This window comes from Drosophila pseudoobscura, chromosome 2, assembly GCF_009870125.1.
Source record: "Drosophila pseudoobscura strain MV-25-SWS-2005 chromosome 2, UCI_Dpse_MV25, whole genome shotgun sequence".
Classification (NCBI taxonomy): Eukaryota; Metazoa; Arthropoda; class Insecta; order Diptera; family Drosophilidae; genus Drosophila; species Drosophila pseudoobscura.
In genome coordinates this window covers 26,698,916-26,726,432 of record NC_046679.1, presented here as the reverse complement: position 1 = coordinate 26,726,432, position 27,517 = coordinate 26,698,916, and the positions used below count along the sequence as shown (strand labels likewise).

General features: G+C 52.0%; 1 protein-coding gene across 15 annotated transcripts; it reads left to right on the top strand.

Moving 5' to 3' along the window:
* The first annotated feature begins 851 nt into the window (after nt 1-851).
* osa (trithorax group protein osa) lies at nt 852-27,312 on the top strand. Of its 15 annotated transcripts, none has more exons than XM_033376959.1 (16): nt 852-990; nt 2,509-3,630; nt 8,946-9,233; nt 9,298-9,519; nt 16,145-16,301; nt 16,362-16,754; nt 16,827-17,555; nt 17,650-17,834; nt 17,915-18,169; nt 19,139-19,354; nt 19,633-19,867; nt 20,538-21,038; nt 21,449-21,608; nt 21,819-22,017; nt 22,260-22,341; nt 22,414-27,312. In XM_033376959.1, exons 2-16 carry the CDS (start codon nt 2,632-2,634, stop codon nt 26,244-26,246), a joined length of 8,454 nt encoding a protein of 2,817 aa, XP_033232850.1. In that variant the 5' UTR covers nt 852-990; nt 2,509-2,631; the 3' UTR covers nt 26,247-27,312. The 15 variants fall into 15 exon arrangements, with proteins under 15 accessions (XP_033232850.1, XP_033232858.1, XP_033232857.1 ...); XM_033376958.1 differs by lacking the exon at nt 852-990 and adding an exon at nt 1,066-1,195; XM_033376957.1 differs by lacking the exon at nt 852-990 and adding an exon at nt 1,100-1,238.
* Nucleotides 27,313-27,517: the final 205 nt, after the last annotated feature.

Below are 27,517 nucleotides of genomic sequence, written 5' to 3'. Positions count from 1 at the left end.
TTAAACGATTTCGATCCACATTGAAATTGAATTTCATTTTGAACCCGATAGAAATATCGATAACAAGCAATGAACTTAGAATGTTGCGAGTGTCGCGAAACATGTTGCAACAACAAACGTCGCCATTTTTACATATTTTCTTCGGGATTTTTATTTTCACGGTTCGCGGTCACATTGAAAATATTCTCTTTTTTGTTGGTATTTTCTACTCGTTGTAAATAAATGAGGACCATGAGGTGCTTTTATTTCATTTCGACGTCAAAATATACCATTTGACAGCGAAATTAAGTTGAGAATATATTAATGTTATATCGGTATATAATGGTATACTTTATCAATTTATTAAATTTAATTTTAAAAAGTATACCACACTTGGTCTATAGAAACTTCCATGCAAAGGTAATCTGAATTTTCACTCCCTGTCGTTTATATCCTTGTCAATCATTCACATTCAAACTTGGGCGCGCAGCTCTATAATCCAGTGGTTTTTGGTTTGAGTGTGCGAGGTTCGTTTTTCAGCGGTATTTTTACGGATCTGAGGATCAGACGGTCCTACTGCTGCTCTCCCTGCAACGAAAAAATGAGTCGTAATTTGAATGGTCTACAAAAAAGGGTATGGCCAACAGACAAAAACAGTGGATTCTTTAGTAGACAATATTATCTGTTAGTGGGGTTTCCTCTGTGTTAAATTAATTGAGGGGCCTAATATAGGCCAATATTAAACATGGCCAGCAACACTTGGAAGCGTTCGGCTCCACAAGGAAAAATATACTAAATTGGTATATATAAGAATACCGCGGTCACACTTTATCGCACACTTTACATTACCTTGTACTCGTTGCATTTTTTGCCTGTTGTCCATACCCTCTTTTTCCTTCCATTATGTAGCAAATGTGTACCAAATGTGTAGCTAATGTGTAGAAATATACACTTAAAATACACGAGAATATGGCGTCCACGCTGCTTAAGAAAAAATAAAATCCAACAATTGTGTGTACTATAGTGGTTTAATTGTGCATAAAACAAGCAAGTAAAACATAAAGTTAAAGCAGCTCGTTTCGTGCTTCTGCTCTCGTCCGCCGGGGCTTTCTCGTTGTATTGGCAAAAAAAAATCGCTTTGTATGTGGCTCGCTTCGTCGTCATGCTGCGAAATTGTTTAAAAACTAAGTGAAATACACTGGATTAATAAAGAAAAGTATGTGCAACATGTGCAGGGGATATCTGGTGATCAGCCGCGAGTGAGTGTGCCCTCCCCCGCAGTGTTTTTGCAAGCCCAAAGGCCTTGCGAAAAAATTCCCTTGGCAGCAGCGCAGCCCCAGACAAGACTTGCATACACTTCAAATTCGTTTCGTTATACCGAGCTTGCTGCCCTGTCCTGTCCCAGTCCCAGTCCCCGTCTTCTCGCGCGAGTTCGTTTTCAGTATATAGCCAGTCTATGGACGGGTCGTCAATGCGTGAATATTCTTCTATGTGTAAGTGTATGTGCGTGTATTAGCTGTATATTTAAGAAAAATCATCCAAAAATCCCCCCAAAAGATCCACAATCTTCCGCCGCCGGACTTTCGCCCACAGGCGAGTGAAAAATTGTTAATTCGAGAGCCGATGCTGCTTTTGTTGGTGCTGGGTGCATTGGTCTGCTCTGCAAAGAGTCCATTTGTGTGTCCATGATTGGATGTCGGAGCACATCCTTGCATCATCATCATCATCAAGAGCGTCGCAAGCGAAAAACCGCAGAAAACGCAAAAGACTTCTTCCCAAAAAGCGAAGCAGAAGCGAGACGAAGACAAACGTCAGCAGCACCAGCAGAGGCAGAGAGTGTACGCAACAAACAGCAAATAAAGCGGCTGTCGCTGTACGCCTGCTGGCAATTATTTATAAGTCGGATGAGTTAACAAATGCCGCGGGAGCTGGGAATTGTATTGTCCAAGGAGCCGGAGACGGAGCCATGTCCAGAGCCAGTGGGTGCGCTACATAAACGCGAAAATTCGGCATAGAAAATAATTACGAAAAAATCATTACATTACTGCCCGATTCGTTCGTTTCACACAGAAACTAATAGCGCCATCAGTGCGAGAGTGAGAGCGAGAGCGACATATGCATGTAGAGCCAGCTCGTGCGGCAAGTGCAAGTGAGACGGAGACGGCGTGTGCGTGTATAGCCGCCAAATGTAAAGAGAGCCAGCGAGAGAGAGAGAGGAACTGTTTGTGGACTGCGCTCAAGCCAAGAGAGCGAGAGAGAGCGAGCGCGAGCGAGTGAGCGAACGGCAGGGTTGTCAACGCACGACAATCTCCGTACGCGGCAGAAATAAATGTTGTTGTGGTATTGGTGTGTTCGTGTCGGTGTTGGTAGCGGACTTTTCAATACACAGCCATGAACCGATACAAATTATTTATGTTTCCCAATATATTCGGATTTCGTGTCCCGTGCTCGGATTAGTTAGATCAAAATTAAGTGAAGATGAAAGAGTAGAACGAGAGTGCACTAATGAAAGTCTTTGATAACTTGCAGCTAACATAACCTCAAATTTGCCGCTGCAGTCGTCGGAGAAGTCGTCGTCATCATCAGCGTCAGCGTTGTTGGCGGGTCCTCCCCAGCCCCCACAGCCACACCGCCAGCAGCAAATGAGCAGCCATGAATGAGAAAATAAAGTCGCCGTCAACCCAGGGAGGTGCTGGGGCCGGAACCCCCGCTGCTGCTCCGCCCTCGGCATCTGGAAGTGCGGCCGCCGCAGCAGCAGCGGCAGCCAGCAGTGGTGCAGGTGGTGCCAGTGTCGGTGCCAATTCCGCATCCACGCCACCCACTTCCGGCCCACCCACGCCCAACAACAACGGCAGCGATCCGATCATACAGCAAAATGTCGGAGTGCCGCACCCCTACGGCGCCCCGCCACCGCCTGGTTCGGCACCAGGTGCACCACCGGACCCGGCGGCGGTTATGCACTACCACCATCTGCACCAGCAGCAGCAGCAACAACAACAACAGCAGCAGCAGCATCCGCCGCCACCGCCCCACATGCAGCATCACGGCGGGCCGGCGCCGCCGCCAGGAGCACCTGAGCATGCGCCCGGCGTGAAGGACGAGTACGGTGCGGCAGTGGCTCACCTGCCACCGCCCCACGCTCATCCTGCCTACGCACGGTACCACTCTGGCGACCCCAACATGGATCCCTACCGCTACGGTCAGCCACCGCCCGGCGGCAAGCTCCCGCAGCCCCATCAGCAGCAGCAGCAACCACAACAGCAGCAGCAGCAGCCGCCGGGTGCGGGAGGCTCTCCCAATCGGCCGCCACAGCAGCAGCAGCAACGTTACATCCCTGGCCAGCCGCCGCAGGGGCCCACGCCCACGCTGAACTCCTTGCTGCAGTCCTCGAATCCGCCGCCGCCCCCGCAGCACCGCTATGCGAATAGCTACGATCCCCAACAAGCAGCCTCGGCAGCGGCGGCGGCGGCAGCAGCAGCCCAACAACAACAACAGGCGGGCGGACCCCCGCCTCCTCCACCAGGACATGGACCGCCTCCGCCGCAGCATCAGCCATCGCCGTACGGAGCGCAACAGGGCGGCTGGGCACCGCCCCCCCGACCCTACAGTCCACAACTGGGGCCGTCGCAGCAGTATAGGACGCCACCACCGGTAAGTGTGCGGGTGGGGTGGGGAGTTTTCTTTTATGTTTTCTTGGGGGCTCTCTTTCTTTCTTTTTTTTTTTTGTTAAGAGCTTATTTGACATTGACACTGATTTTGATTCCATCGACCCCATGCTCTCGGCAGACACACACACGCAGATAGCGGAATACAGCATACAAAACACGAGAAATGGCCTTATGCTAGCGCTATCTGCACCTCGACCCACTCCAGCTCATTCCAAGAGAGGGGCTCGTCACGTTTTGTACACATGTACTTGGAGCTGGGTCGAATGTGGGTGTGCGCGTGTGTGTGTGTGTGTGTGTGAATTTGGAGGGAGGCTGCAATATTTACTGTTACGTTTTTAAGGTTTCGTCGTCTTGGTCGCACTTCATTCAGAGTTTGGTAAAAAGATTCAACAAAGTCCTGCTGCTCGCTCCCACACAGGCACACTGACACACATACAACATGTATATTCCGCGCCTTTTCGTTATGTAGCCCGTCACCTTCCCCCCCTTCCCCTCCCTCTGCCTTTCTGCCTCTCTCCCCCTACAGTTTGTCGTTTAAGTGCCGGTTGCTGTTGGGTGAGACTGGAAGTGGGAGTGGGAGAGAGGGAGAGGGAGAGGGAGAACGAGCCGGCACTTGCCGCCACAAAACAATAACAACAAAGACCGCAAAAGAACGTTGCAAAAGAAGGCGAAGTGGAAGTGGAAGAAGTAGAAAGAGTTTGTAACCGAAAAATGTTGAGGCATCCGCATCCATTCACTTTTTTGTGGCTTCATTACGGCAATTCCAATGGCATTTCATTGGAATTCGTTTGAAATGGTTGAACGGTCTAAGGTTTCCTTCCTTACTGCATTGTTGCGGCAGTTACTTGAAGGAACCACTGGCCTGGACTTAGCACCTCTCTAGTTTCATTGTGCCGAGCAAGCCTGGAATCCTCTGGAGGTTTTATTTCTGAAACAGCATGGAATGAAGTGGACTCCATTCAAACTTTTATCTATCAGCAGTATGCCCCTTAGAATGAAATGAACCCGAACCCAACCCAACCTCTCGGGGAGCTGCTATCAGTTTCGCCAAGCGATAAAGTGTGTTGGCGTCGAGGCACGTGAGAAACCATCACGTTTCGATGTGAAATGTAAACCGGTTAATAATTTGTACGAGTTGTATGGCTGATGGCTCCACAAGTCATACATAATGACACCCCACCCGGAATGAGTCGTCCCTCCCCCGTGAAATAGTATTATTCCACTGCAATCGGATCGTATCGATTGTTTTCATGAATGGGAGATGTCTCGCGGATAAGAGTCAACGAACTTTGATGCGGCCCGACGATTAGCCAGAGCAATATAAACAAATCTATGTGAATATACAAATCAAAAGCAATGCTAGGGTTTAGACATGTGCGAGACGAGGCGAGACGCTGCGGTACGGTGCGGTGCGGTGCGGTGCGATGCGACCTTCGAGAGCTTTGATGATATATGTATGTGCATACATACGTACATATTTAGATATTTATGTGTGCAAGTGTATTGTGAGATAAAAAGAGTAAAATACTGCTGCTATCCAATATCAAGTAGGCATGTGTTTGTGTGAGTGTGTGTGTTCGTGAGTGTGCAGAGTGTGACTTACGCGTGCATGCAATAAATACAGCCAGACACACATATGTTTGTACATATATGTACCTATGTGAAAGAGTAGGCACCGCACCGCACCGTAATCAAAGGCAATAACAGAGAAACTTGTTGTTGTCACAGCTGACTCTCTCTCTGGGAACTGGGGTAGCTGAAATGGTCGAGAGGGAGGGGAGTCGAGCCGGCAAGCTGTGGAGAGGAAGCAGAAACCAAAACAAAATAAAAATACAAAAAATAAGCGAGACCCCGCGCACAGTCAAAGAGAAGGAGGTGGAGGTGGAGGAGGAGGAGGAGGGCTCGTCGACTATGACATGCCGCCTCAGTCGTCTCTTTGAATGCCTTGCCGCCGTCTCTGCCTCTTCAAGTGCGCTCTTCCTCTTCCGTTAGCTTTGGTGCATTTCTCTCATTTCAAGAACGCGATGGAGAATCCTTGACGTTTCACCAAACCTAAGAGGATTCCCCCCTTGTGGGGTCAACAGGTGCAGCGAGCAAATAACCGTACATACATGAGAGTGCAGTACATACTATGTATGTATGTGTGTGTGTGTGCATACATTAGGCAGCTTAAAGTTTGGTAAACTTATTTTTGGTACATATATTGGTATCTCCCACCACCACTTGCCACGCTTTTCCATATTTGTGGCCTGGCCTGTCCTGTCCTAACTGTTGTTGCTGAATTTGGTGGGCTCCCTCTTCAATGCATTAACCGTTGCTGTTTGCCTCACTGGTGTATCTTTGTTGTTCCTTTTCGCGTCTGCTGCTTCCTCGTCCTCCTCTTGTGCTGCTTTTTGGGCAGACGTTTATCGGGTCGGGTGTTTTGTGTGGCGTGCGGTGGCGGTGGCGGAGAGTTTTGAGCTCTGTGTCTGTGTGTGCCGGCATGTGAATTTATGGGGCGGGGGGGTCTGCCTTTAAAGTTTGACCTACAAAAAGTGGAGCAGCATAAAAAAAGCAAACTGCTTCGCCCCCTTTACTGTTATTGTCCCTGTGTTCCTGCTTCTCTTTCTTCGGTCGGCCTTCTTGGGCTCGACTCTTGGGTAAGCTCAAGGCGCAGACCTCTTCTATGCTCTGCCACCCTCTCGTGCTCGTTCTATTCTGCTATCAAACAGTTGCAATTAATAATTTTCAGCCTGCATTGTGGCTCAGTGTTTGAGGGGGGGGATGTGGAGAGTGTCTGTCACATTGTACTATTTCAAATTATTTTCACTCGAGTCCTGCACGTAATTCTATCGTTCCCCTTCTGCACGTCGTACGCCCATTGCCATCGGCCTGCTGGGACGTCCCTGTCCTGCCCTGCCCTCTGCTCCCACACAATGCGCCGTGGCATGGCCTGGCAACCCTTACAACTGCTGCCGGCTTTACCTTTTTCGCTTCAAAATCGCATTTACTATGTTCCATTCTCTTCTCCCTCCTCCTTCACAATTTATGCAAGCGCTCCCGTCTCTCTGTATGTTTGTATGTCTCTCTGTCTGTGGGTGTATGTGTATGTGTGCGTGTGTTTGTGTCTGTTGGTTATGAAATTATAAACCCAAGCCCCGGACAGGACCACTCCCTGTCTCCCCCGGCTCTGTGCCTTCCACGGCTGCTGCGCTTTGTTTTTTCCCCGTGATATTATAAAATACATGTAGCAGTAGCTGTGCTGTTGGCAGTGGCAGAACTCGGTCCCGAACAGGGCCGGCTTTTAACTGGGAAACCTACCACCACCACTACCATCATCAGCACCATCCCATCTCTGGCAGCTCAGCTCAGCTCCCCTCCCCATCCCTCTTCCACTCTCCCTTCTTCTGCCTGCTGCTGCTGCTGGTCCGACACTCTCGAACGTAATTCCGACCGACGTTCTTGCCAACCGTCATTCGTTCGTTACACTCATATATGTATGTGTGTGTGTGTGTGTACCGTACGACCCTTGCTGCATTAATTCAAATTCCACTTCAGCTTCGTTCCTTCCTACCCGCTGCCGCCTGCCCGTCGTGTCGTTCCCTTTCTGCCGACTCGCTCGTACACAGTTCTGCTTTTGATTTTCATCCATGATGAGTTTCCCTTTTTTACTTTATTTCTCTCACTGCCTGGCTGGCTAGCTATACACACGCACACATACAGTCACGCACACTCTCGCCTCTCTCACTCTCTCTTGCACACTGAGTACGAAAACCATCCATTCATGTTTCCTGTCACCCTGCCGCCGCCTGCAGTGGACCGACCGACCGTCGTCGTCGTCGTCGTTGTCGATTGTTGTTGTTGTTGTTGGCGTTGTCCTCCGTCCTCGTTGCCGGTACGACGAGATCTGGCTTTTGCCTTTGCTTTCCCTTAGCTTTGGTCCCGGGTTCTCTTCTCTGGCATGGGGCTCTGGCCCGGCTCTGTGCTCTGGGCTCTGTTCGTTGGCTGTGTGTTTCCATTAGATTTATTGCCACATTTTACTCCGGGGCTGGCATTCGCAGCAACATTTGTGTGAGTGCTGCATGTATGTACACATACATACTATCTGCGAGGGCGAGTGTGTTTGTGCCTTGCCATGTCAGGACATGTCTGTATTTGTGCCTTGTCGCACTACGTCAAGTTGAAAATCCTTTCATTAATGGCATCCCAAGCTCTTTTTACTGGGCTCGTCCTACTCCAGTTGCCTGCCACCACGTCGACGTTCCGAGGTGTCTCCGTCTCGTAGGTTGCTTGCTTTGTTGCAACTTTGTCGTTGGCTGGTCCTGGACATACATGCATGTGCATGTTCCCGGCATAAGTTTCACTTTATATTCCGCTCAAGTGGATTTCTTGGGTCCCCTTGCACGGGGCGGAAGGGTGCGCCGGGTCAGGCGAGGCAATCGACTGTCCTAAGTTATGCCTTCCTTCAGGATAGCTAGCTCCTCCACTGATTGGGTATGTCACGGGTGTGTGCGTGTGCGTAGTGTAGCTATAGCGGTAAATGTTTCAACTTTTTTACTGCCAGCCAGCATTTAGTTTGCTTTTGCAGAAGCATATTCGTTTTTTGAGAGTTGTCTCTTTTTTAATCTGCGCATTTGTGACTGTCACACCCGAGGACTGTGCGTCACTGTCGCTGTCTCGCTTTCTCTCACTCCACACCACTCCACTCCTCTCTCTCCAACTTACGTATGAGTGTGCGTGTGTGTTTGTGTCTGTGTTGGACGAATGTACTACAGTGAGCGCCAGATAATTAGAGCCACTTGCTCCCTGGGTCATCTGTTTGTAATTATTGTCTAGTATTAATCTTCCAGTTTTAATTGCTGGAATTTTCCCATACGCAGTTAGAGACAGACAGACAGACGGAGAGAGAGAGGGCGAGTTGCAATTAGCGAGCAGCTACTGTACATGGCACGGCATGGCATGGGTGCTTGCGCATTTACGGGAGGGGGGGATGGGATGTGGTTGTGGAATATCGATTAAAATTATATATGTACGATATAAAACGGAATGTGCAGTGCTCTGCACGCAGACAGCCAACAACAAAAGGGAATGCAAACGCAAATAATTGATGAATTGCAAAAGAGCGACAGAGATAGAGAGCGAGAGGGAGAGGGAGAGGAAGGAGAGCACTGGCTGTAATTAAAACGCCCATGTGTGGGGTCTGTCCCTCACTCGCTCTCCCGATTCTTATTAGATTTATTTTGCATGGCATTTGAAAGGATTACACTGGGTACTATTATTGATTAATTTCCGTTTCTCCTCCCTTTCTGCCATTCACAGACGAACACTTCCAGGGGTCAATCGCCCTATCCGCCAGCTCACGGTCAAAATTCAGGTTCCTATCCTAGTTCGCCGCAGCAGCAGCAGGCACAGGCACAACAGCAGCAGGCGGGTCAGCAGCCTGGTAGCGCGGGACCGGGAGGACCTCCGCCGGGCGCCGCACAGCAACAGCCGCAGCAGAACACACCGCCAACATCTCAATATTCGCCGTACCCGCAACGATACCCCACTCCGCCTGGACTGCCGGCCGCGGGACCCAATCATCGAACTGCCTACTCGACGCACCAGGTGAGACGATTGCATTGCACTTCTTTTGGGATCCAACTAGAGCTTAACCATGATTCGATTGCAGTATCCGGAACCGAATCGGCCCTGGCCCGGCGGCTCTTCGCCCAGTCCTGGTCCCGGACATCCATTGCCGCCCGCCTCCCCGCACCATGTGCCGCAGCCTCTGCAACAACAACAGCAGCCCCCTCCGCCGCATGCCGCCGCCGGAGGACCCCCACCCAGCAGCCCAGGCCATGCGCCCAGTCCCTCGCCACAGCCCTCGCAGGCATCCCCCTCGCCGCATCAGGTAAGCACAGAGCCGATGATAATTCCGTTCCACAGAACATTTTGAAGGGGGGGAAAGAACACACTCATTCATTGAATGCTTTGGTTTGGTTTGCCTCGCCAGAGTCACCGTCACCGTCTCCGTCTCCGTACCCGTACCCCCTCCGCGGCATTTCTAGATAATACACATCGAAAGTGGGTCAATAAACAGGGGCTGCGTGAACAGCACGTGAACTTGACTCGTGACGTCACTGAAGCACACACACACAGAAACACACACACTCATACGTACTCTACCTGCCGCCTGCCTGCCTGCGCCTGCCTTCAACTCGCCTCACTCCAGCACCCGTCCACTCACTCACACTCTCTGTACCTCTCATACGGACAGGCACAGGCACAGGCCCATGCACAGGCAGGTCAAATGTTTATGCCTGTCCACGGGATGGCACTCGCATATGTACTATAGGGGGTACGGTACTCACCCGCTCGCACTCACATCACTTTTTGGGTTGAGCTCTGCTCTGGCTGGTAGCCCCCTACCCCCCCCCCCCCCCTTTCAGCCTCTTCTCTTTTGTTTGTGTTTTACGAATTTTCTTTTAGGTTAAACACCTACCACCCCACCCAACCTCATTCCATCCGTCTCTGTCTATCGCTTGAACTTGAACTGCTATCGCATCCCGTTCGTTTTCTCCCCGCTCCGTTCCTCGTACAACTTTAAAATTGTTGTTGCTCTTATCGTTGTTGTTGTTGTTGTTGTTCTTGTTGTTGTAGTCGCTGTCTTTTTTTTATGAATTTTAATGATTTTTATTTTGTTTTGATTACTATTTCTTTGCGTGGCGGCGTCGCTGCGTTTGCGTCTCGTCTGCCATTGGCATTTTTTCCCTTTCGTCTTTTGTTTTATTTTTCGCATCGCCGGCAAGTCTGCCTCCTGTCACGCCTCTCCCCCTTTACCTCGTGTGTGGTATGCACGTGTCATGAGCATTTTCGATTGATTTGTTTTAGTCTGTTTTCTAAGATTTTAGTGTGTTTTTGTTGTTTTTTGTTGGATAATATGCGGCTATCGTGGGGACATCTCCAGCATGCTGTACGTTTGTATACGTCCACGGTATATTAAATAGAGGGTGATGCTGTCCAAGTGTCTCTGTCCGAACCATCAGGCGATATGTTTTAGGATCCTGTGGAATCTATAACAACTACGGTGCCTATCTTACCTACTATAATATACCTTGCGTATGTACATTCTGGCCTGGGTCTGTGTGTGCGTTTTTTTCATTCAGCATGTCCGCGACCGCCTTTGCCTTTCCTTCCCTGCGCCCACTCACTGCGGCTCTTCTCTTGCTGTTCCTGCTGTTGTTGTTGCTGTTGTTCATTCTCCTGCCATTTCTTTATTTTGTATTTTGGGTTTTTTTTCCCTCCACTCCACTCATTCCTTTTATATTTTTGGTGCATACACCGTTAAACACACACACACTGACTACACTACACTCAAGATCACACACAGAGCTTTGTCTGTTTCCATATATATTTGGGTCAATGCCAAGGTCATTGTTGTTCTCATTTTCCTTTTTGTTTTTGCTGCTGTTGGATGTTTTTAGCGGGTTTTGCGTATATTTTTATTTTTTTCATTGCATATCATTTTGATTTGTGGATCCTTTCATCTTCAAATCATCCCATCGTGCACATGTTTCTTGCCAATTCTGTGTCCTCAATCCATCACTGCTGGAGCACGTGACTCTTCTACACGCCCTCTCCCTCGCTCGCAAATACAACTCTGGCTCGCGCTGCAAGAGTGAGACTCCTGTCCCTTCTGAGCTTTCATCTCCCCCTTCTCTCTTGCCCCCTCTGGGAAATGTTGATTACCTTTTTAATGTCGATTGCGACAAAAAACAAACAGAAGAGAGCGGAAAGAACTGTAATCAGCCGCCCAGCCATTTTAATCCGGCACAACATGAGTCCGTTTCCACTCCACTGTCGCCCTCGCTGATTCAATATTGCATTTGTAAGCCGCTTTAAATTCCATGTGTGCGTTTGTGTGTGTGTGTACACTGGCAAAAAAATTATTGCAATATTTAACTTAACTACTGAACATTTCCCGCTTCGGCAACTAAAATTGCCAACATTTTGCGGTCTCTTGCAATCGTTGTATCAAATGGTTTCATCAGAATGCATATGCACATGCAAGCATTATGTGATGATTTAAACCTCCAGTAACGTTTCCATCGATTTCCAGAGCGCCATCCCATCCTGATAGCCATCGTTGTCCCACTTCAAAACTTATTTCAAGATTGCTCTGCGTCAGATTCTGTAGGCAATCGGCACTCAACAGCAATCCAACAGCCAACAACAGCCAACTGCATTCATTTCGTGCTACCCAAATTTTAGTGCAGCAAAGTACTAGAGGTGGGCGCGTGACCTGAGTGGAAGGGGTGCGCGCACTCACGGGAAACCAGAAAAGTTGTCGATTTATGTGAAAATAAACTGTGCCTGAAAAATCTTGTCACGCGACCATCCCCGCAGCAAAGTTGCTCAGGTCTGCTCCTGAGCTGCACTTGGAGAGTCCCCCCGGCAGCATTGAGCCCCAGAAGACCCGTCACATGGCCGCCCCGCCGCCAATGAACAATTTTGCCGGTTTTTCTCTGTCACATTTTCTGTTGTTGTTTTTGTTGTTGTAACTGCTGCTGCTGCTGCTGTTACTGGGATTTTTAGTGCTCCACTCATTGGGGCTGGCTCCACTGCTGCTGCCGTTGTTGTCGGCATCATCATCGTTTTTCATTTTAACAGGCATAGACAGAAAAAGGCGAAAATAAAATATAAAAAAAAGGAACGTTCAGTTCTGCGGCTGCCTTTCTGCTTCTTCATTTTCTGTGTGCCTTTATTCGCATACATACTCACGTTCGCGTGTGTATGTGCGTTTGCTTGTTTTTCAGTTCACTCGTTTGGATACACACCACGAAACGAAACGAAACGAACGAAGCGAACATGTCGGGTCCGGGTCCGGGTCGAGGCGGTGCGGGGAGAGAAGTAGGGGAGCTTTGGCTTTGGCTTTGGCTCTGCCGGTTCTGGCTCCGGCTCTGACTGGGGCTCTGGCGCTGGGAGCTCCATCCAACTCGATTCATGGGACATTTGTCTGTGCACAAAGTGGTTTGCAGTTGTTGTTTTTACTGCTGTCGGGCTGGCGGACTGTTGGGTCTGTCTGTCTGTCAGTCTGTCACGTCTGCTGCCATGCTGTAAAGTGGTCAGAGCAGGGGAGTCATCGTGTGCTTGCAAAACGAATGGAACGAAACGAACCAAACCGAACCGAACAGACTTCTCTGATGGTATACTCTCTGTTTGGCAGTGGTGTGTGTGTGTGTCTACATACATATATACATTTGTTGTTGGCGTTCCCCGATGCCATTTGCACACACACTCATCTGTATGAAAAAGTTGCGGAGAGACAGCCAGAGCCACACAAACTTTCGTTTCGCTCATAAAATTTTCAAGCAAGCACAAACAGAAATTGCATCCCGCTTCCACTCCTACAGCCACACATGCATTCACACGCACACGAACACGCACACACCCTCTAATAAACGACAGTCTGATTGTCTGTCGCTGTTTTCGCAACCGCTCAGCTGTGCCTGCACTCTTGATCCCCCACTCCTTCACTCTATGGTTGGTTTTGGTATTGGTTGCGAGTCGCGACCCCACCAGCTTCAAGTCAATCTTGCACTCTGCTCGCGCACCCTTATGAAGGTTTGAGTTCTAGTGTGCGAGGTAGGGATGCAGAAGAGGGTATTATTATCTCGATCAGATGGTTGCAAGCGGCATATCATACATCAAAATGGTAGTAATCACTATCATAAAACAAGGGAATTTTCAGGTTGATTTGTCTATACAAAACTTGGCCAAAAAGGATCCAAAAAGGGTATCAAAAGATAGTGTTCGTGTGCTCGCTTCTTGTTTTTTATGATACTCGTATCCCAAAGTTTATTACTTGTTCTCTCTCTCTTTTGCTGGGTGTTTATAAATTCCCATCTCTTGGTGCGGTGTGCAGCTCCTTTTGTGCATTTAAGTCTCTTACTTTTTCATCTCCATCTCATTCCCTTTCCCCCGTTTCGTTTCGCCACATAACAAGAGACCATGTGAGTGTGTGTTAGCCTTGTTTTTGGTTTTTGTGCCTGGCCTGCCACATTCAACATTCATCGCTAAAGGTTTTAAGGTGATAAGCCACAAAGGTCCCAGCGGCGGTGTGGCAGCAGCTGACGGCCAACTCTGGGGCAGATACACGGACACACATGGGCACGAAGTATAAATACCTGTCTCTGTGTGTGTTTGTACATTCTTTATTTAAATGACATTGCATAAAAAAAGAAGAGTTAAAGTGCTTTTGAAAAACTAAAGTCAAAAATTGTTGCAAAAGGCGCTACATCATGCCGCCAATCTTGAGGAAAGATGAGAGGATGTGATCTGAAGTGGGGTTCCATCATTAGCATTTGGAGAGAAGAGACAAAACGAATCGTGTTCGAAATACAAACTCCACTTGAACGGAACCCTTTATGTCCTCCTCATGGTCCTCATTCATTTGAGTCTCTTACTTTTTGGCGCGAAAATCTTTGCTGAACTTTATGAGCGCGCTCCATCTCTCCTGCACCGTGAGCTGGCCTTACTCCACTCGTCCCCTCCCCCACCCACAGCACAACAGTTAATTTAATAACATTTTTTTGTAATCGCATGGGTGGCGAAGAATGGAATAGAGTGATTGCGAGAAGGGGTCGGCGAAGTCGGGGGCTTTGGATCGTTTTCAAGTTTAGTTTGCTATTTTGAACTTCGAGTGCGAATTCTGTTTTGTTGTGTTCTTTCGTTATAAATGATTTCATTGTTGTTGTTCCCGCAGCGCTTGTTTTTCTTCCAAGTAATTTTTCTACTCTACTCTACACACAGACACGCATACTCAACTACAAACGTGGGCCGCCTTCGTATTGCCCGCTGCTCGCTCCCACTGTCCCCCTTCCAACCAACAGCTATGCTATCCGCGCACAAAGCATTCTATCTCTGGCCTTTGCCTCGCCTTTGGCGTCCCCTCTCCTCGCGTTTCGTGCGACCCTGCTTCTGCTTGCTTGCTATTCTCGTCATCACCGTTGCCGTCGCCGTCGCCGTTGCCGTTGCCTTTTCCGCCGCCCTTGGCCCCCCTCGCTCACATCACGCTCTCTCACACTCTCAACGTATTTTGGCTCCCCTCTGACGACGAACGAGCGAAGAAACGAATACGAATACGAATGGCCTGGCTGGCTGGCTGACTGGCGACCGACGCCGTTGCTTATTTCATTTTATTATACTCGTGTGTACGTGTGTGTGTGTATCTGTGTGCATGTTTCTGTTCCTTATCTACGTCTTTGTCATCGTACGTTCGCTGTTCGCCGTTCGTTTCGAGCGCGCCATAACTACCACAGAGAGCTGAGCACAGCACACAGCCACTTGCCCTGTCTTACGTCCCTCCCCTCTGTCGAGCGCTTCAAGTTGCAGCCGTCCGTCGTCGTCGTTGTTGTTGTTGTCGTTCGTTCCACATAGCTTTTATGCCCCGTGCCCCCTCCCCTTGTGCTGCCTTTGCCGTCGTCGTCGTCGTCGTACATTTCATTTCACTTCACTTAATTTCTCAGATACCAAAACGAACAGAGCTCGCTGTATTTTTCTTGCTGCTGCTGCTGTCGCTGTCGCTGTCCGCTGCCTGCTGCTTTCCTCTCTCTTGCTGTGCTTATATTGGGGTGTGTGTGTGCGTGTGTATTTCGAATTGCTGTCGACTTAAGCTTTATGTGTATGTAGGTACGTTTGTGTGTGTATGCTTCCTTGGCTGAAATTGTTTGTGGCGGTGCTGCGGTGTGGAGCTTTTGCTTGATTTTCTTATAAGCTATAAGGCGGCAAAAAAGTTAAAGTCGTGTCGCATCGCACCGAGTTTCTGTTGAAGACTGCTCTGCTGCAAGAGTTGTGTTTGTGATTGCTACGAGAGATTTGGCGTTTATGAGAATTTCCCCTCTTGACTCTGACCGGGTTATAATTGCACGAGGAGGGAGTGTCGTGTCGTGTCGGTGGCCGCATAAGTTGTGTAAGTGTGAGGAGGAGAGGTATAATAATTCCTTTTGGCAATGTCAGAAAAGGTCGATATCGAGGGAGGCGACGGGGGGAGCAGAGCGCAACAAGAATGTAATTGTATCCGTTTCGCTTACTCCCAATGATTGAGATTATTCAGACACACTCTGCTCTCTGCTCTCCTCTCTCCGTTGCTCTCTGCTGTTCCGCTACGTAACAATAACAACATTTGGTAGTCCGCTCTAACCCCACCCCACGCCACGCCACCCCATACCTGCCATTTGGGGGATAACATCTGATTGGCATAAATATGTTTACGGTATTTACCGCTCGAATCGGTTTTACAACCAACACATTCAGACATCCACCAGGTTTAATTGTGTATGCAACGCGCATGTGTGCACACATGATCTCTTTTCAAGTTAATTGCTGTTTTGCCGCTCGACTAATTCGTAGTTGCTATCACTTTCATTTAAATAAATAAAAACTACCGGCCGGCCGGCACTGGGCCGGCACTCAACTGAATTCCTGAATCCACATCGGTGCTGATTCCCGCTCTTTTTTTACGTTTCCCGTTCCAGGAGCTGATTGGACAGAACAGCAACGACAGCTCTAGCGGCGGGGCGCACAGTGGCATGGGCTCCGGTCCTCCCGGCACACCCAATCCCCAGCAAGTCATGCGGCCCACCCCCTCACCCACTGGCTCATCCGGATCGCGTTCCATGTCCCCAGCAGTGGGTAAGTACCAGGACTCCGTTCGATTTGTGTGCAGATCTTATGAAAACTTGCCACTTGCAGCACAAAATCATCCAATCTCGCGTCCGGCGAGCAACCAGTCGAGCAGCGGTGGTCCCATGCAGCAGCCACCCGTAGGAGCCGGTCCACCACCAATGCCCCCTCATCCGGGTCTACCCGGCGGGCCGCCGCCTCAGCAGCAATCTCAGCAGCAGCAGCAGGCCTCGAACTCCGCCTCATCCGCGAGCAACTCGCCGCAACAGACCCCGCCACCGGGCCCGCCGCCCAGTCAAGGAATGAACAACATGGGCACGCCCCCACCTCCACCTCAGGGTGCGTCCGGCGGGGGCTACCCGATGCCGCCGCACATGCACGGAGGCTACAAGATGGGCGGACCGGGCCAGAGTCCGGGAGCGCAAGGCTATCCCCCGCAGCAGCCGCAGCAATATCCACCAGGTACGATCAGAGCCCGAGACTCTATCCTCCAATCTTCTCCCGGACGTTTTATAATCTTTGGTGAACTTCTAGGCAACTACCCGCCACGGCCGCAGTATCCGCCGGGGGCCTACGCAACCGGACCCCCACCGCCACCAACCAGCCAAGGCGCCGGAGGAGCCAACAGCATGCCAACTGGAGCCCAGGGCGGTGGCTATCCGGGACGCTCCATGCCCAATCACAGCGGCGGAAGTCCACACGGGCAATATCCGCCGTATCAGTGGGTGCCGCCGTCGCCGCAGCAACAAGCCGGTGCTCCACCGGGCGGTACGATGGTTGGCAATCACGTGCAGGGCAAGGGCACACCGCCGCCTCCGGTGGTGGGTCCACCGCCTCCTCAAGGCAGTGGCTCGCCACGCCCACTCAACTATCTGAAGCAGCATTTACAGCACAAAGGTGGCTACGGAGGCAGCCCCACGCCACAGCAGGGCGTGCCGCAAGGCTACGGCAACGGCCCGACCGGAATGCACCCTGGCATGCCAATGGGTCCGCCCCACCACATGGGCCCGCCGCACGGGCCCACCAACATGGGTCCGCCCACGAGCACCCCGCCCCAGTCGATGCTCGGGGGCCAGGGACAGCCGCCCGGCGGCCCGGACAGCGGAGGCCCCGAGCACATATCGCAGGACAACGGGATAAGCTCTTCAGGCCCGACGGGCGCCTCCGGGCTGCACCCGGTCACGGCGGTGGTCACCACTGGTCCCGATGGGACGCCCATGGATGAAGTCAGTCAACAGAGCACGCTCTCGAATGCATCAGCGGGTGAGTGGGGCGAAAGATCGAAAATAAGCAGGCGGTCGGGGGTTTGCTAGTTGCAAAACTAATTTGTGATTCTGTTCTCCTTTGTTCCACCCAGCATCCGGCGAAGATCCCCAATGCACCACACCAAAGTCGCGCAAGAATGATCCTTATAGCCAAAGTCATTTAGCCCCACCGAGTACGTCGCCGCATCCCGTTGTGATGCATCCGGGCGGCGGCGGTCCCGGCGAGGAGTTCGACATGAGTTCGCCACCCAATTGGCCGCGTCCGGCTGGCAGCCCGGTAAGTGGAGAGCAACGAGACCATCGCATATCGTTCGAATGAGAACCCCAATTAATGTATCCGTCTCCATCCGTCCACAGCAGGTGTTCAACAGCCACGTGCCCGTGCAGCAGGAGCCCTTCCGCAGCACCACAAAGAAGTCGGATTCCCTGTGCAAGCTGTACGAAATGGACGACAATCCGGACAGGCGAGGATGGCTGGACAAGCTGCGGTCGTTCATGGAGGAGCGACGGACGCCGATCACCGCCTGCCCAACCATCTCAAAACAGCCACTCGATTTATATAGGTTATATATTTATGTAAAAGAACGTGGCGGATTCGTCGAGGTATGCAAGGTGCCGTAGTAACTCCTTTTACTAACTTCTTTTTAGATTTACTACTACTAGCAAAACCAAATTCAGCCAAAACCAAACCAAAACCAAAACCAAACCAAAAAATACCACCAACGTAGTTAACACGAACCAAAATCAAAAGATACATGTCCACCATCCATCCACCAACAATATGTACCACAAATATATATACATATCTATATAGACATGTTGCGATTCGGCTTCAGCTTCGGCTTCGATCAATCACATCACACCCTATAAGATCTCTAGACCCAGCTCCAGCCTCCGATCCAAAGTGTATCCAAATTATAGCTGCATCCTGCGTACAAGATTTAGCCCACGGTGCAAGCTTTTCGATTCAAGATATAACAAACGGCAAACATTTTACTACAGCCCGTAGACAGACAGCATGCTCTAAGAACCAAACGTTTCCAAACTCAATTCATTCTTAATCCAAACTAGTTTTCAGATCGTTTAGTATTATATCAAATATCTCATATACCTCCGGCATGCTTCAAATGTTCCACTTTTCTTTTGGTTTGTTTCTAAATTCATTTCGGTATGATTTCAAGTATACCTTTTCCGTTTTTGGACTGTTCTGCACGCATTAATCGAAAGCATCTCGATGGTTGGAATCAGTTCGATTTATCTCCCTCGATCGCCTGCTGTTCGTTCTTCAGTGCTCTCCTCTCCTTATTTATTCAGTAGTTATCCCATCCCCACCCCCCTCCAACTCCTCCGTTTTGTAAGTAGTTTGTGATTCCCCCTCCCCCATGTAGACCGTAGTTTCCATTCCATTGCCGAGAATGCATCCCCCCCCCGCCCAAGTTGTTTTTGCTCGCCTGCCTTCCTTCTTTGATTCTTTTTTCGATCGACACTTGAGTGATATGACTATGATCCGAACCGTCCAGCCATAAGCAATCCCCAACTAATGATCCCCATATCCCCCATACGATTCTCCCGTTGTGCCAGGTGACCAAGAGCAAGACCTGGAAGGACATTGCCGGGCTACTGGGAATCGGGGCCAGCAGCAGTGCGGCCTACACGCTGCGGAAGCACTACACCAAGAATCTGCTGACCTTCGAGTGCCACTTTGACCGCGGCGACATCGATCCCCTGCCCATCATCCAGCAGGTGGAGGCCGGCAGCAAGAAGAAGACGGTCAAGGCCGCCTCCGTCCCCTCGCCAGGTAAGTGTCTCTGCCCTGCCGCGTGCGGTGGTGCCCCGCCCCTCTTTTTCCTTTCGTTTACTTTCTTTCGATGCTTAATTTTCGATTCTCTGTTCGTTTTTTTTTATTCATTTTATGTTTGTACTCCTCCTCCGTTGTGCGATTGTCGTTGAAAATGGAAAATATTTTTCACCACCTTCTCCTCGCATCATTTTACGAACAAACCCGAAAAACGACAACAACAAACAAAAAAAAAAAAATAAACGAACCCTCCCACACACACAACTTGCAACCAATCGGTGGTGGCCATTTGGATGCTGGGACAACCAACTCGACAGGCTCGTCGAACTCGCAGGACTCATTCCCGGCCCCGCCAGGCGCCGCCCCGAACGCCGCGATCGATGGCTATGCCGGCTATCCGGTGGGCGGCAGTCCATACCCCGTGGGCGCCAGCGGGCCGCAGCCGGACTATGCGGCGGCTGGCCAGATGCAGCGCCCGCCCTCGCAGAATAACCCGCAGACACCTCATCCCGGTAAGAGCAGATCCTAGCCCCCACTCCCACTCCGCAGAGTTCGGAGCTGATCGAGAGCTGCCCCCCCCCTCTCTCTCTCTCTAGTGTATGCTCGGGGTATAATTTACAGTATATTTCTGGGATTCATTTGTTTGTTTTTTGCTGGTATATCCATGTTATCGTGTATCCATGTTATCATTGTTATTTCTTCTGATTATAACTAAATTACTAGACGATATGCTTCTTCTCAGCCTCCATGTTCCACATCCCTCCCTCTAACCCTGTAATCCTGTAACCTCTAACCCTGTAACCTCTAACCTGCACTCTGTACCTGCCATACCATGCCCTGTACATATATGTATATTTACGTTTATATGTTTTGTTTATTAATTTCATGTGTGTATATTTTGTTTATTCATTTTTATGTTTTTTGTAACGTTTGCGTGTGGGCGCACTACTAAACCACTCGATCACATCACCAACAAACCACCACCACCACCACCACAACGATGCTCACATTATCTTCACTTCACCCACAAACCACCAAACCACAAAACCACGCCACAACCAACAACAATTCATTTGTGTGATTCCACTGACTCATTCATTCCAATTCCAATTCCAATTCAAATCGATTCATCCAAAACCAACCAACCATTCATCCGAACCGAACCGAAACGAACCGCTTCAGGCGCCGCCGTAGCTGTTGCCGCCGTCGGCGATAATATAAGTGTGAGCAATCCCTTCGAGGATCCCATTGCTGGCGCTGGTCCTGGCTCTGGTCCTGGCCCTGGTCCTGGTCCAGGTGCAAGTGCAGGTGGTGCTGCTGTTGCTGCTGTTGCGGGTGGGGCCCTGCCACCGCCACCTCCCCATTCACCGCACGCCACCCAGCAGTCGGCCGCGCAGCAGCAACAGCAGCAGCAGCAGCATCCCCAGCATCCGGGCCTAGCCGGGCCGCCGACACAGCAGCAGCAGCAGCAGCAGTCGCAGTCGCAGCCACCCCAGCCGCCGGGTGCTCCACCGGCGGGTGCACCACAGCAGCAGCAGCAACATGGGCCTGGGCCTGGGCCTGGGCCGGTGCCTCCCTCGCCGCAGCACCTGCCGCAGCAGCAGCAGCACGTGCGCCCAGCCGCAGGAGCACCTTATCCGCAAGGTGGCTCCGCTTATCCAACGCCTGTGTCTAGAACGCCAGGTATAATCATCTTTTATTTTGTTTCGTACCTATCATCTCTTCTTTTTCCGTTCTTTCCACCAAAATCCAAAATTCAGACACTCTTGTTCACATTTCGTTTGCTCTTTCGTTGGCTTTTGTACGCGCCTCATCATCTAACATCTAACATCGAACGACTGAATGTGGTTCCCACCAACTAACTAGCTAACTACTAACCAAATAATTAACTAGTTGATTTAGTATTTTGTGCGTAAGATGCATGTCGAGACACTGCTTTTGAAATCAGATAGATATTGTATCCTTTGCCAGGCGGGCGGCAACTATTATATCCTGGCCTTGAGTATTATGTGTTCTTTAATTTCCACTAAATTCTATTCTAGATCTAGATCTAGGTCTCTGTCCTGATTATAATAATTATGAACGTGTTTCAGGCTCTCCCTATCCATCACAACCAGGAGCTTATGGGCAGTACGGTGCGAGCGATCAGTACAATGCCACGGGGCCGCCTGGCCAGCCGTTTGGACAGGGCCAAGGACAGTATCCGCCACAGAACCGCAATATGTACCCTCCCTACGGGCCGGAGGGGGAAGCGTGAGTGCCACCATTTAGTACATCTCTCTCTCTCCAGACCAGACCCTCCACCCACAAAGACACAACGCCACGTCACACCACACCACGCCACGCCACACAAAACCCTTAAACACTGTACTGTAGCCTCAGTTTTGGACGAGAAAAGATCAGGATTGATACGATAGTCCCCCCTAATGCTCCCATCTTCTTGGTTTCTCCCCTTCCATACAGTCCACCGGCTGGTGCCAATCAGTATGGACCCTATGGCAGTCGGCCGTACAGTCAGCCCCCGCCAGGGGGGCCCCAGCCGCCGGCGCAAGCAGTTGCGGGTGGGCCGCCCACGAGTGGATCGCCTGTGGCGCCACCCACTGGCGGCTATGCACCAGGAACACCCACGCAGCAGGACTACTATCGACCACCACCCGATCAGGTGAGCACTCCATTGGGTGAAGGCACTCCATTGGGTTAGGTTGGGTTGGGTTATGGCGGTAGCCGAAGATCAGGTCAAGATACTTGGCTCTCCCCACAGTGCTCCTTTGGGGGAGTCAGTTTCGAGCATCTTGTAGTTCCTAGTGAAGACCTGTTACGAGCGCCTTCTATGCCTAGGAAGGCTAAGGACAGCACTCCATTACACCCTTTTAAATTGAAGCTAATCCGCCTTTGACTTTGCAGAGCCCGCAGCCGCGAAGGCATCCCGACTTCATCAAGGATCCACAGCCGTATCCAGGCTACAATGCAAGACCACAGATTTACGGTATGTTCCGGACAGAGACAAATGGTCCCTCCTGGGAAGTGTCCTACTAACGCCACTCTTCTCCGTCCGCAGGTGCATGGCAAGGCGGTGCGCAGCAGTATCGACCCCAGTACCCGACCTCTCCCGCACCTCAGTCCTGGGGCAGTGCTCCGCCCCGCGGGGCAGCACCTCCGCCTGGGGCACCGCACGGTCCGCCGATACAACAGCCAGCAGGAGTGGCCCAGTGGGAGCAGCACAGGTATCCGCCACAGCAGGCCCCGCCGCCGCCTCCCCAACAGCAGCAGCAGCAACAACAACAGCCACCATACCAGCAGGTGGCACCACCCGGCCAGCAGCAGCCGCAGGCGCCTCCCCAGTGGGCCCAGATGAACGCTAGCCAGCCCACGCAGCCGGGCATAGCTCCTCCAGGATCCCCGCTGAGGCCCCCGTCTGGCCCGGCAAGTCAGCAGCAGCGGATGCCCGGCATGCCTGGCATGCCACCCCAGCAGCAGGCTCCGGGAAGCCAGCAGCCACCCCAGCAACCGCCACACGGAGGCGGCATCCCCTCGCCAGGCATGCCCCAGGTGCCCGGGGGGATGGTGAAGCCACCGTATGCCATGCCACCGCCGCCATCTCAGACGGTGGGCCAGCCCGTCGGTCAGCCGGCACCCGGCGTTGGAATGATTCCGCAGAAACAGCCGCCCATCGTCGGTCCGGGAATGCCGCAGACGCTGCAGCAGCCACCTCCCCACCAGCAGCATCCACATCCGCATTCGCACCAGCAGCACCCACAGCATCCACAGCATCCCCAGCACCCCCAGCATCAGCACCAGCTGCCGCCTAATCAACAGCAGCAGCCCGGCGGCTATGCTCCGCAGGTGCCCGTAGGCGGTCCTGGGGCTCAGTTGGTGAAGAAGGAGCTGATCTTCCCGCACGACAGCGTGGAGTCGACGACCCCGGTGCTGTACAGGAGGAAGCGATTAACCAAGTCGGATGTGTGCCCAGTGGATCCGTGGCGGATATTCATGGCCATGCGATCTGGACTGCTGACAGAGTGCACGTGGGCCCTGGACGTGCTCAATGTGCTACTCTTCGACGACTCCACGGTGCAATTCTTCGGCATCTCGAATCTGCCTGGCCTGCTGACGCTGCTGCTGGAGCACTTCCAGAAGAATCTCGCCGAGATGTTCGACGAACGCTGTGAGGAGCCACTGGACGAGGCGGAAGACGACGCGGACAGTGGCACGGTGATGTGCTCGGGTGGCCTCGAGCGCAGGGTGCGGGGCGGACGACAGACGCGCTGTGTGCGGAGCATCTGCAGCTACAACCGGAAGCGCCACTACGAGAATATGGACCGGAAGAACGGCGGCAGCGACTCCGAGGACGCCGACGAAGGCATCGATCTGGGCCAGGTGAGAGTGCAACCCAACCCCGAAGAGCGATCCCTGCTGCTCTCCTTCACGCCCAACTACACGATGGTCACCAGGAAGGGTGTGCCCGTGCGCATTCAGGCGGCGGAGCAGGACATCTTCGTCGACGAGCGCCAGAAGGCGTGGGACATTGACACCAACAGGCTGTACGAACAGCTGGAGCCGGTGGGCAGCAATGCCTGGACCTACGGCTTCACCGAGCCAGATCCCCTCGACGGCATCATCGACGTCTTCAAGTCTGAGATCGTAAACATTCCATTCGCACGCTATGTCCGCTCCGAGAAGGCGAAAACGCGGCAGGACAATGACACGGCCACCAGCCCCAAGCCGGACATCAAGCAGGAGGAGAACACGACGAATAGCACTGAGGATGGGCTCCAGGAGTCCTTCAACAAGAAGCGCCGCCTGGTCAGCGGCGACAGCAGCAGTGAAGCCGGCGAAGGATCTGCCGGTGTCAAGAAATCCAAGCTGCTGGCTGACGAGATCGCCCCGCCAAACGCCGAGGTGAAAAAGGAACCGGGAACCTCCGGGACGACGGACGCCAGTGACAGCGATTGTCGCGCCGTCGACATGGAGATCGAGTCGCCCAGCCTGCAGCAACAGCAACAGCAGCGTCTAACCAACGGAATAGCCTCCGCCTCCCCGCCCTTGGGCGCCTTCGATCCCAGAGGGACGGTGCGGGATGCGGCGCAAGTGCTGCAGCGGAAACGCGACTCCAGCTACGAGGACGAGTGCTACACGCGGGACGAGGCATCGCTCTACCTGGTGAACGAGAGCCAGGACTCGCTTGCACGCCGCTGCATCGCTCTCTCGAACATTTTCCGCAATCTGACCTTCGTGCCCGGCAACGAGACGGTGCTGGCCAAGTCGACGCGATTCCTGGCCGTCCTGGGGCGCCTGCTGCTGCTGAACCACGAGCACCTGCGGCGCACCCCCAAGACGCGCAACTACGACCGAGAGGAGGACACCGACTTCAGCGACTCGTGCAGCTCGCTGCAGGGGGAGCGCGAGTGGTGGTGGGACTACCTGATCACCATTCGGGAGAACATGCTGGTGGCGATGGCCAACATAGCCGGCCACCTGGAGCTCTCCCGCTACGACGAGCTGATCGCCCGCCCACTCATCGACGGACTGCTTCACTGGGCTGTATGTCCCAGCGCCCACGGCCAGGACCCGTTCCCCTCGTGCGGCCCCAACTCTGCGCTCTCCCCGCAGCGCCTTGCGCTCGAGGCGCTTTGCAAGCTGTGCGTGACGGATGCGAACGTGGACCTGGTCATTGCGACGCCACCGTTCTCCCGCCTCGAGAAGCTGTGCGCGGTGCTGACGCGCCACCTGTGCCGCAACGAGGACCAGGTGCTGCGCGAGTTCTCTGTGAATCTGCTGCACTACCTGGCGGCGGCGGACAGTGCCATGGCGCGGACGGTGGCCCTGCAGTCGCCATGCATTTCGTATCTGGTGGCCTTCATCGAGCAGGCCGAGCAGACGGCCCTGGGCGTGGCCAACCAGCACGGACTCAACTTCCTGCGGGAGAACCCCGACTCGATGGGCACCAGCCTGGACATGCTGCGGCGGGCGGCCGGCACTCTGCTGCACCTGGCCAAGCATCCGGACAACCAGTCTCTCTTCATGCAGCAGGAGCAGCGGCTCCTAGGGCTGGTCATGTCCCACATTCTCGACCAGCAGGTGGCCCTGGTCATCTCCCGGGTGCTGTACCGCGTGTCGCGCGGAGCCAGCCGGATGCACTCGGTGGAGTTCAGACTCTTGCAGCAGCGACAGCAGCAGCAACAGCTGCAGCAGCTGCGTCCTTCGGAGAATCAAGCTCTGGCCGCAAGTGCGGAAGCAGCAGCCGCCGCAGCAACAGCAGCTGCAGCGGCAGCCAGTGGCAGCGGTGTGAAATTGGAGTCTGGGAGTGGAGAACCGAACGCTGATCCGCTGAGTGGCGTCGATGTCAAGCCCTCGCCAGCAGCCACATCCACGACTTTGTCCACATCCGGCAGCGGAATGATCTCCTCGGCGATCAATGATGAGAACAGCAACAGCAGCCAGCAGCTGCCGCCGGCAGCCACCTTCAACGACGTGAGCAACAGCAGCACCAACAGCAACAGCTGCGGGACGGCCAGCAGCAACCAGACCAACAACAGTACCACCAACAGCAGCAGTAACAGCAGCAACAGCCTAGGCAGCCAGTCCACCTCCACCATGAACAATGCCCCGACCACGCCAGCAGCACACATAACTCCACCATCGGTCACCGAGCAGCAGCAGCAGCAACAGCAACAGCAGCAGCAGCAGCAGCAGGTGAGCAAAGCCGCCGCCACAGCCGCACTGGTGTCCTCGAACCTCAGCGGGAGCCTGAGCAATGCCACTTCAGCTGCATCTGCAGCGCCGCCACCATCCTCCTCCTCCTCAGCGAGTGCGGCCTCGGCCACGGCCGTGTCGCAACCGGCGGCGGCACCACCGCCAACGAATGCAGGAACGACGACAGCCGTTGCGTAGTATACGACAATGCTGCCAGCGTCCTACTACTGGCCGCGCCGCGGGGCAGTCGACTGAGAAGTAGCCGGAACCGGAGTCGGAGTCGGAGCAGGAGACTGGAGACCGGATCGGATATGGATGTAATCAAATAATGTACATTTACTTAAGAGGAGGCCTCCTGTGTGACCTGTATGTGCTATGATGTGCTATGCGTAGGGAGAACGGAATGAGAATTCCCCAGAGAAGGAGAAGGAGCAGGAGAAGGCGAGAGCCAGAGCCAGAGCCACAGGCCACATGTCATATGTGGGCATCACTGAACAGTCAATACAATAACAACTGTATATTTTTTCACTCAAATCTAAAAATAGTAAATATATAAACTAAAGCCTAAGAATAAGCGATTGCAGCAGCCACATAATAATTATAACGATAAAGATACAAAGGTGAAGCAGATGCAGATGCAGGAGCAGAACCGAAGCAGGAACGAACACGATCGAGTGCGACGTTTCGCAACAGTAGCAGGGCATGAGTACCGTACCGGAGGAGTACCGAAAGGAGAGCGCCTAGGCAGAAGAAGGATAAGAGAAGCGAAGCGAAGAGACAGAAAGAGAATTCAAGCACACAGCATACTTATTGTATTAAATTTAATAAATGGAGGAAATGGAGAGAAATGGAGAGAAAGAGCAGGCGTTATGAGGAGAGCAACGTAACTAACACATCCATATGCATACGCACGCTATGGTTTATCGTATATTAAATATATATATATATAATAAATGCATAAACTAACATTAAACTACAAACAAGAGAATGGTGTGTGGTGCATGCACGCGTACGTATAGACATTGATTGATATATATTAATATATAGAGAGCATAGTTTTTAAAATTCTACCACTTACTAATACTACATATTACAAGAGAAATATGCAGAAAAGAAACTCAAAGTGAACAAACCAGAAATCAACGTACGACAGAGGAGACCAGAGAGAGAGAGAGAGTCCGCTCCGAGTCCCCCAATATAATAATATAATAATATATGTATGACTATTTGTAATACAGTTTAAATGCAGTTTTATGTGAACTAAGGCAGATGCATGCAGTGTGGCAAGAGCAGGAGGGAGCGTGTATCGTGCATCGTGCATGGCGATGGCGTGGGCGGAGAGCATTAACAAATCATTGTACATACTTAATTATTATGTAAATTTCACTTTTTATTTTTTGTTTTGCGCAATGTTACAAGCACATGTGTGTGTGTGTGTGTATGTGTGTGTGTGTAGGGTGGCAGCACTG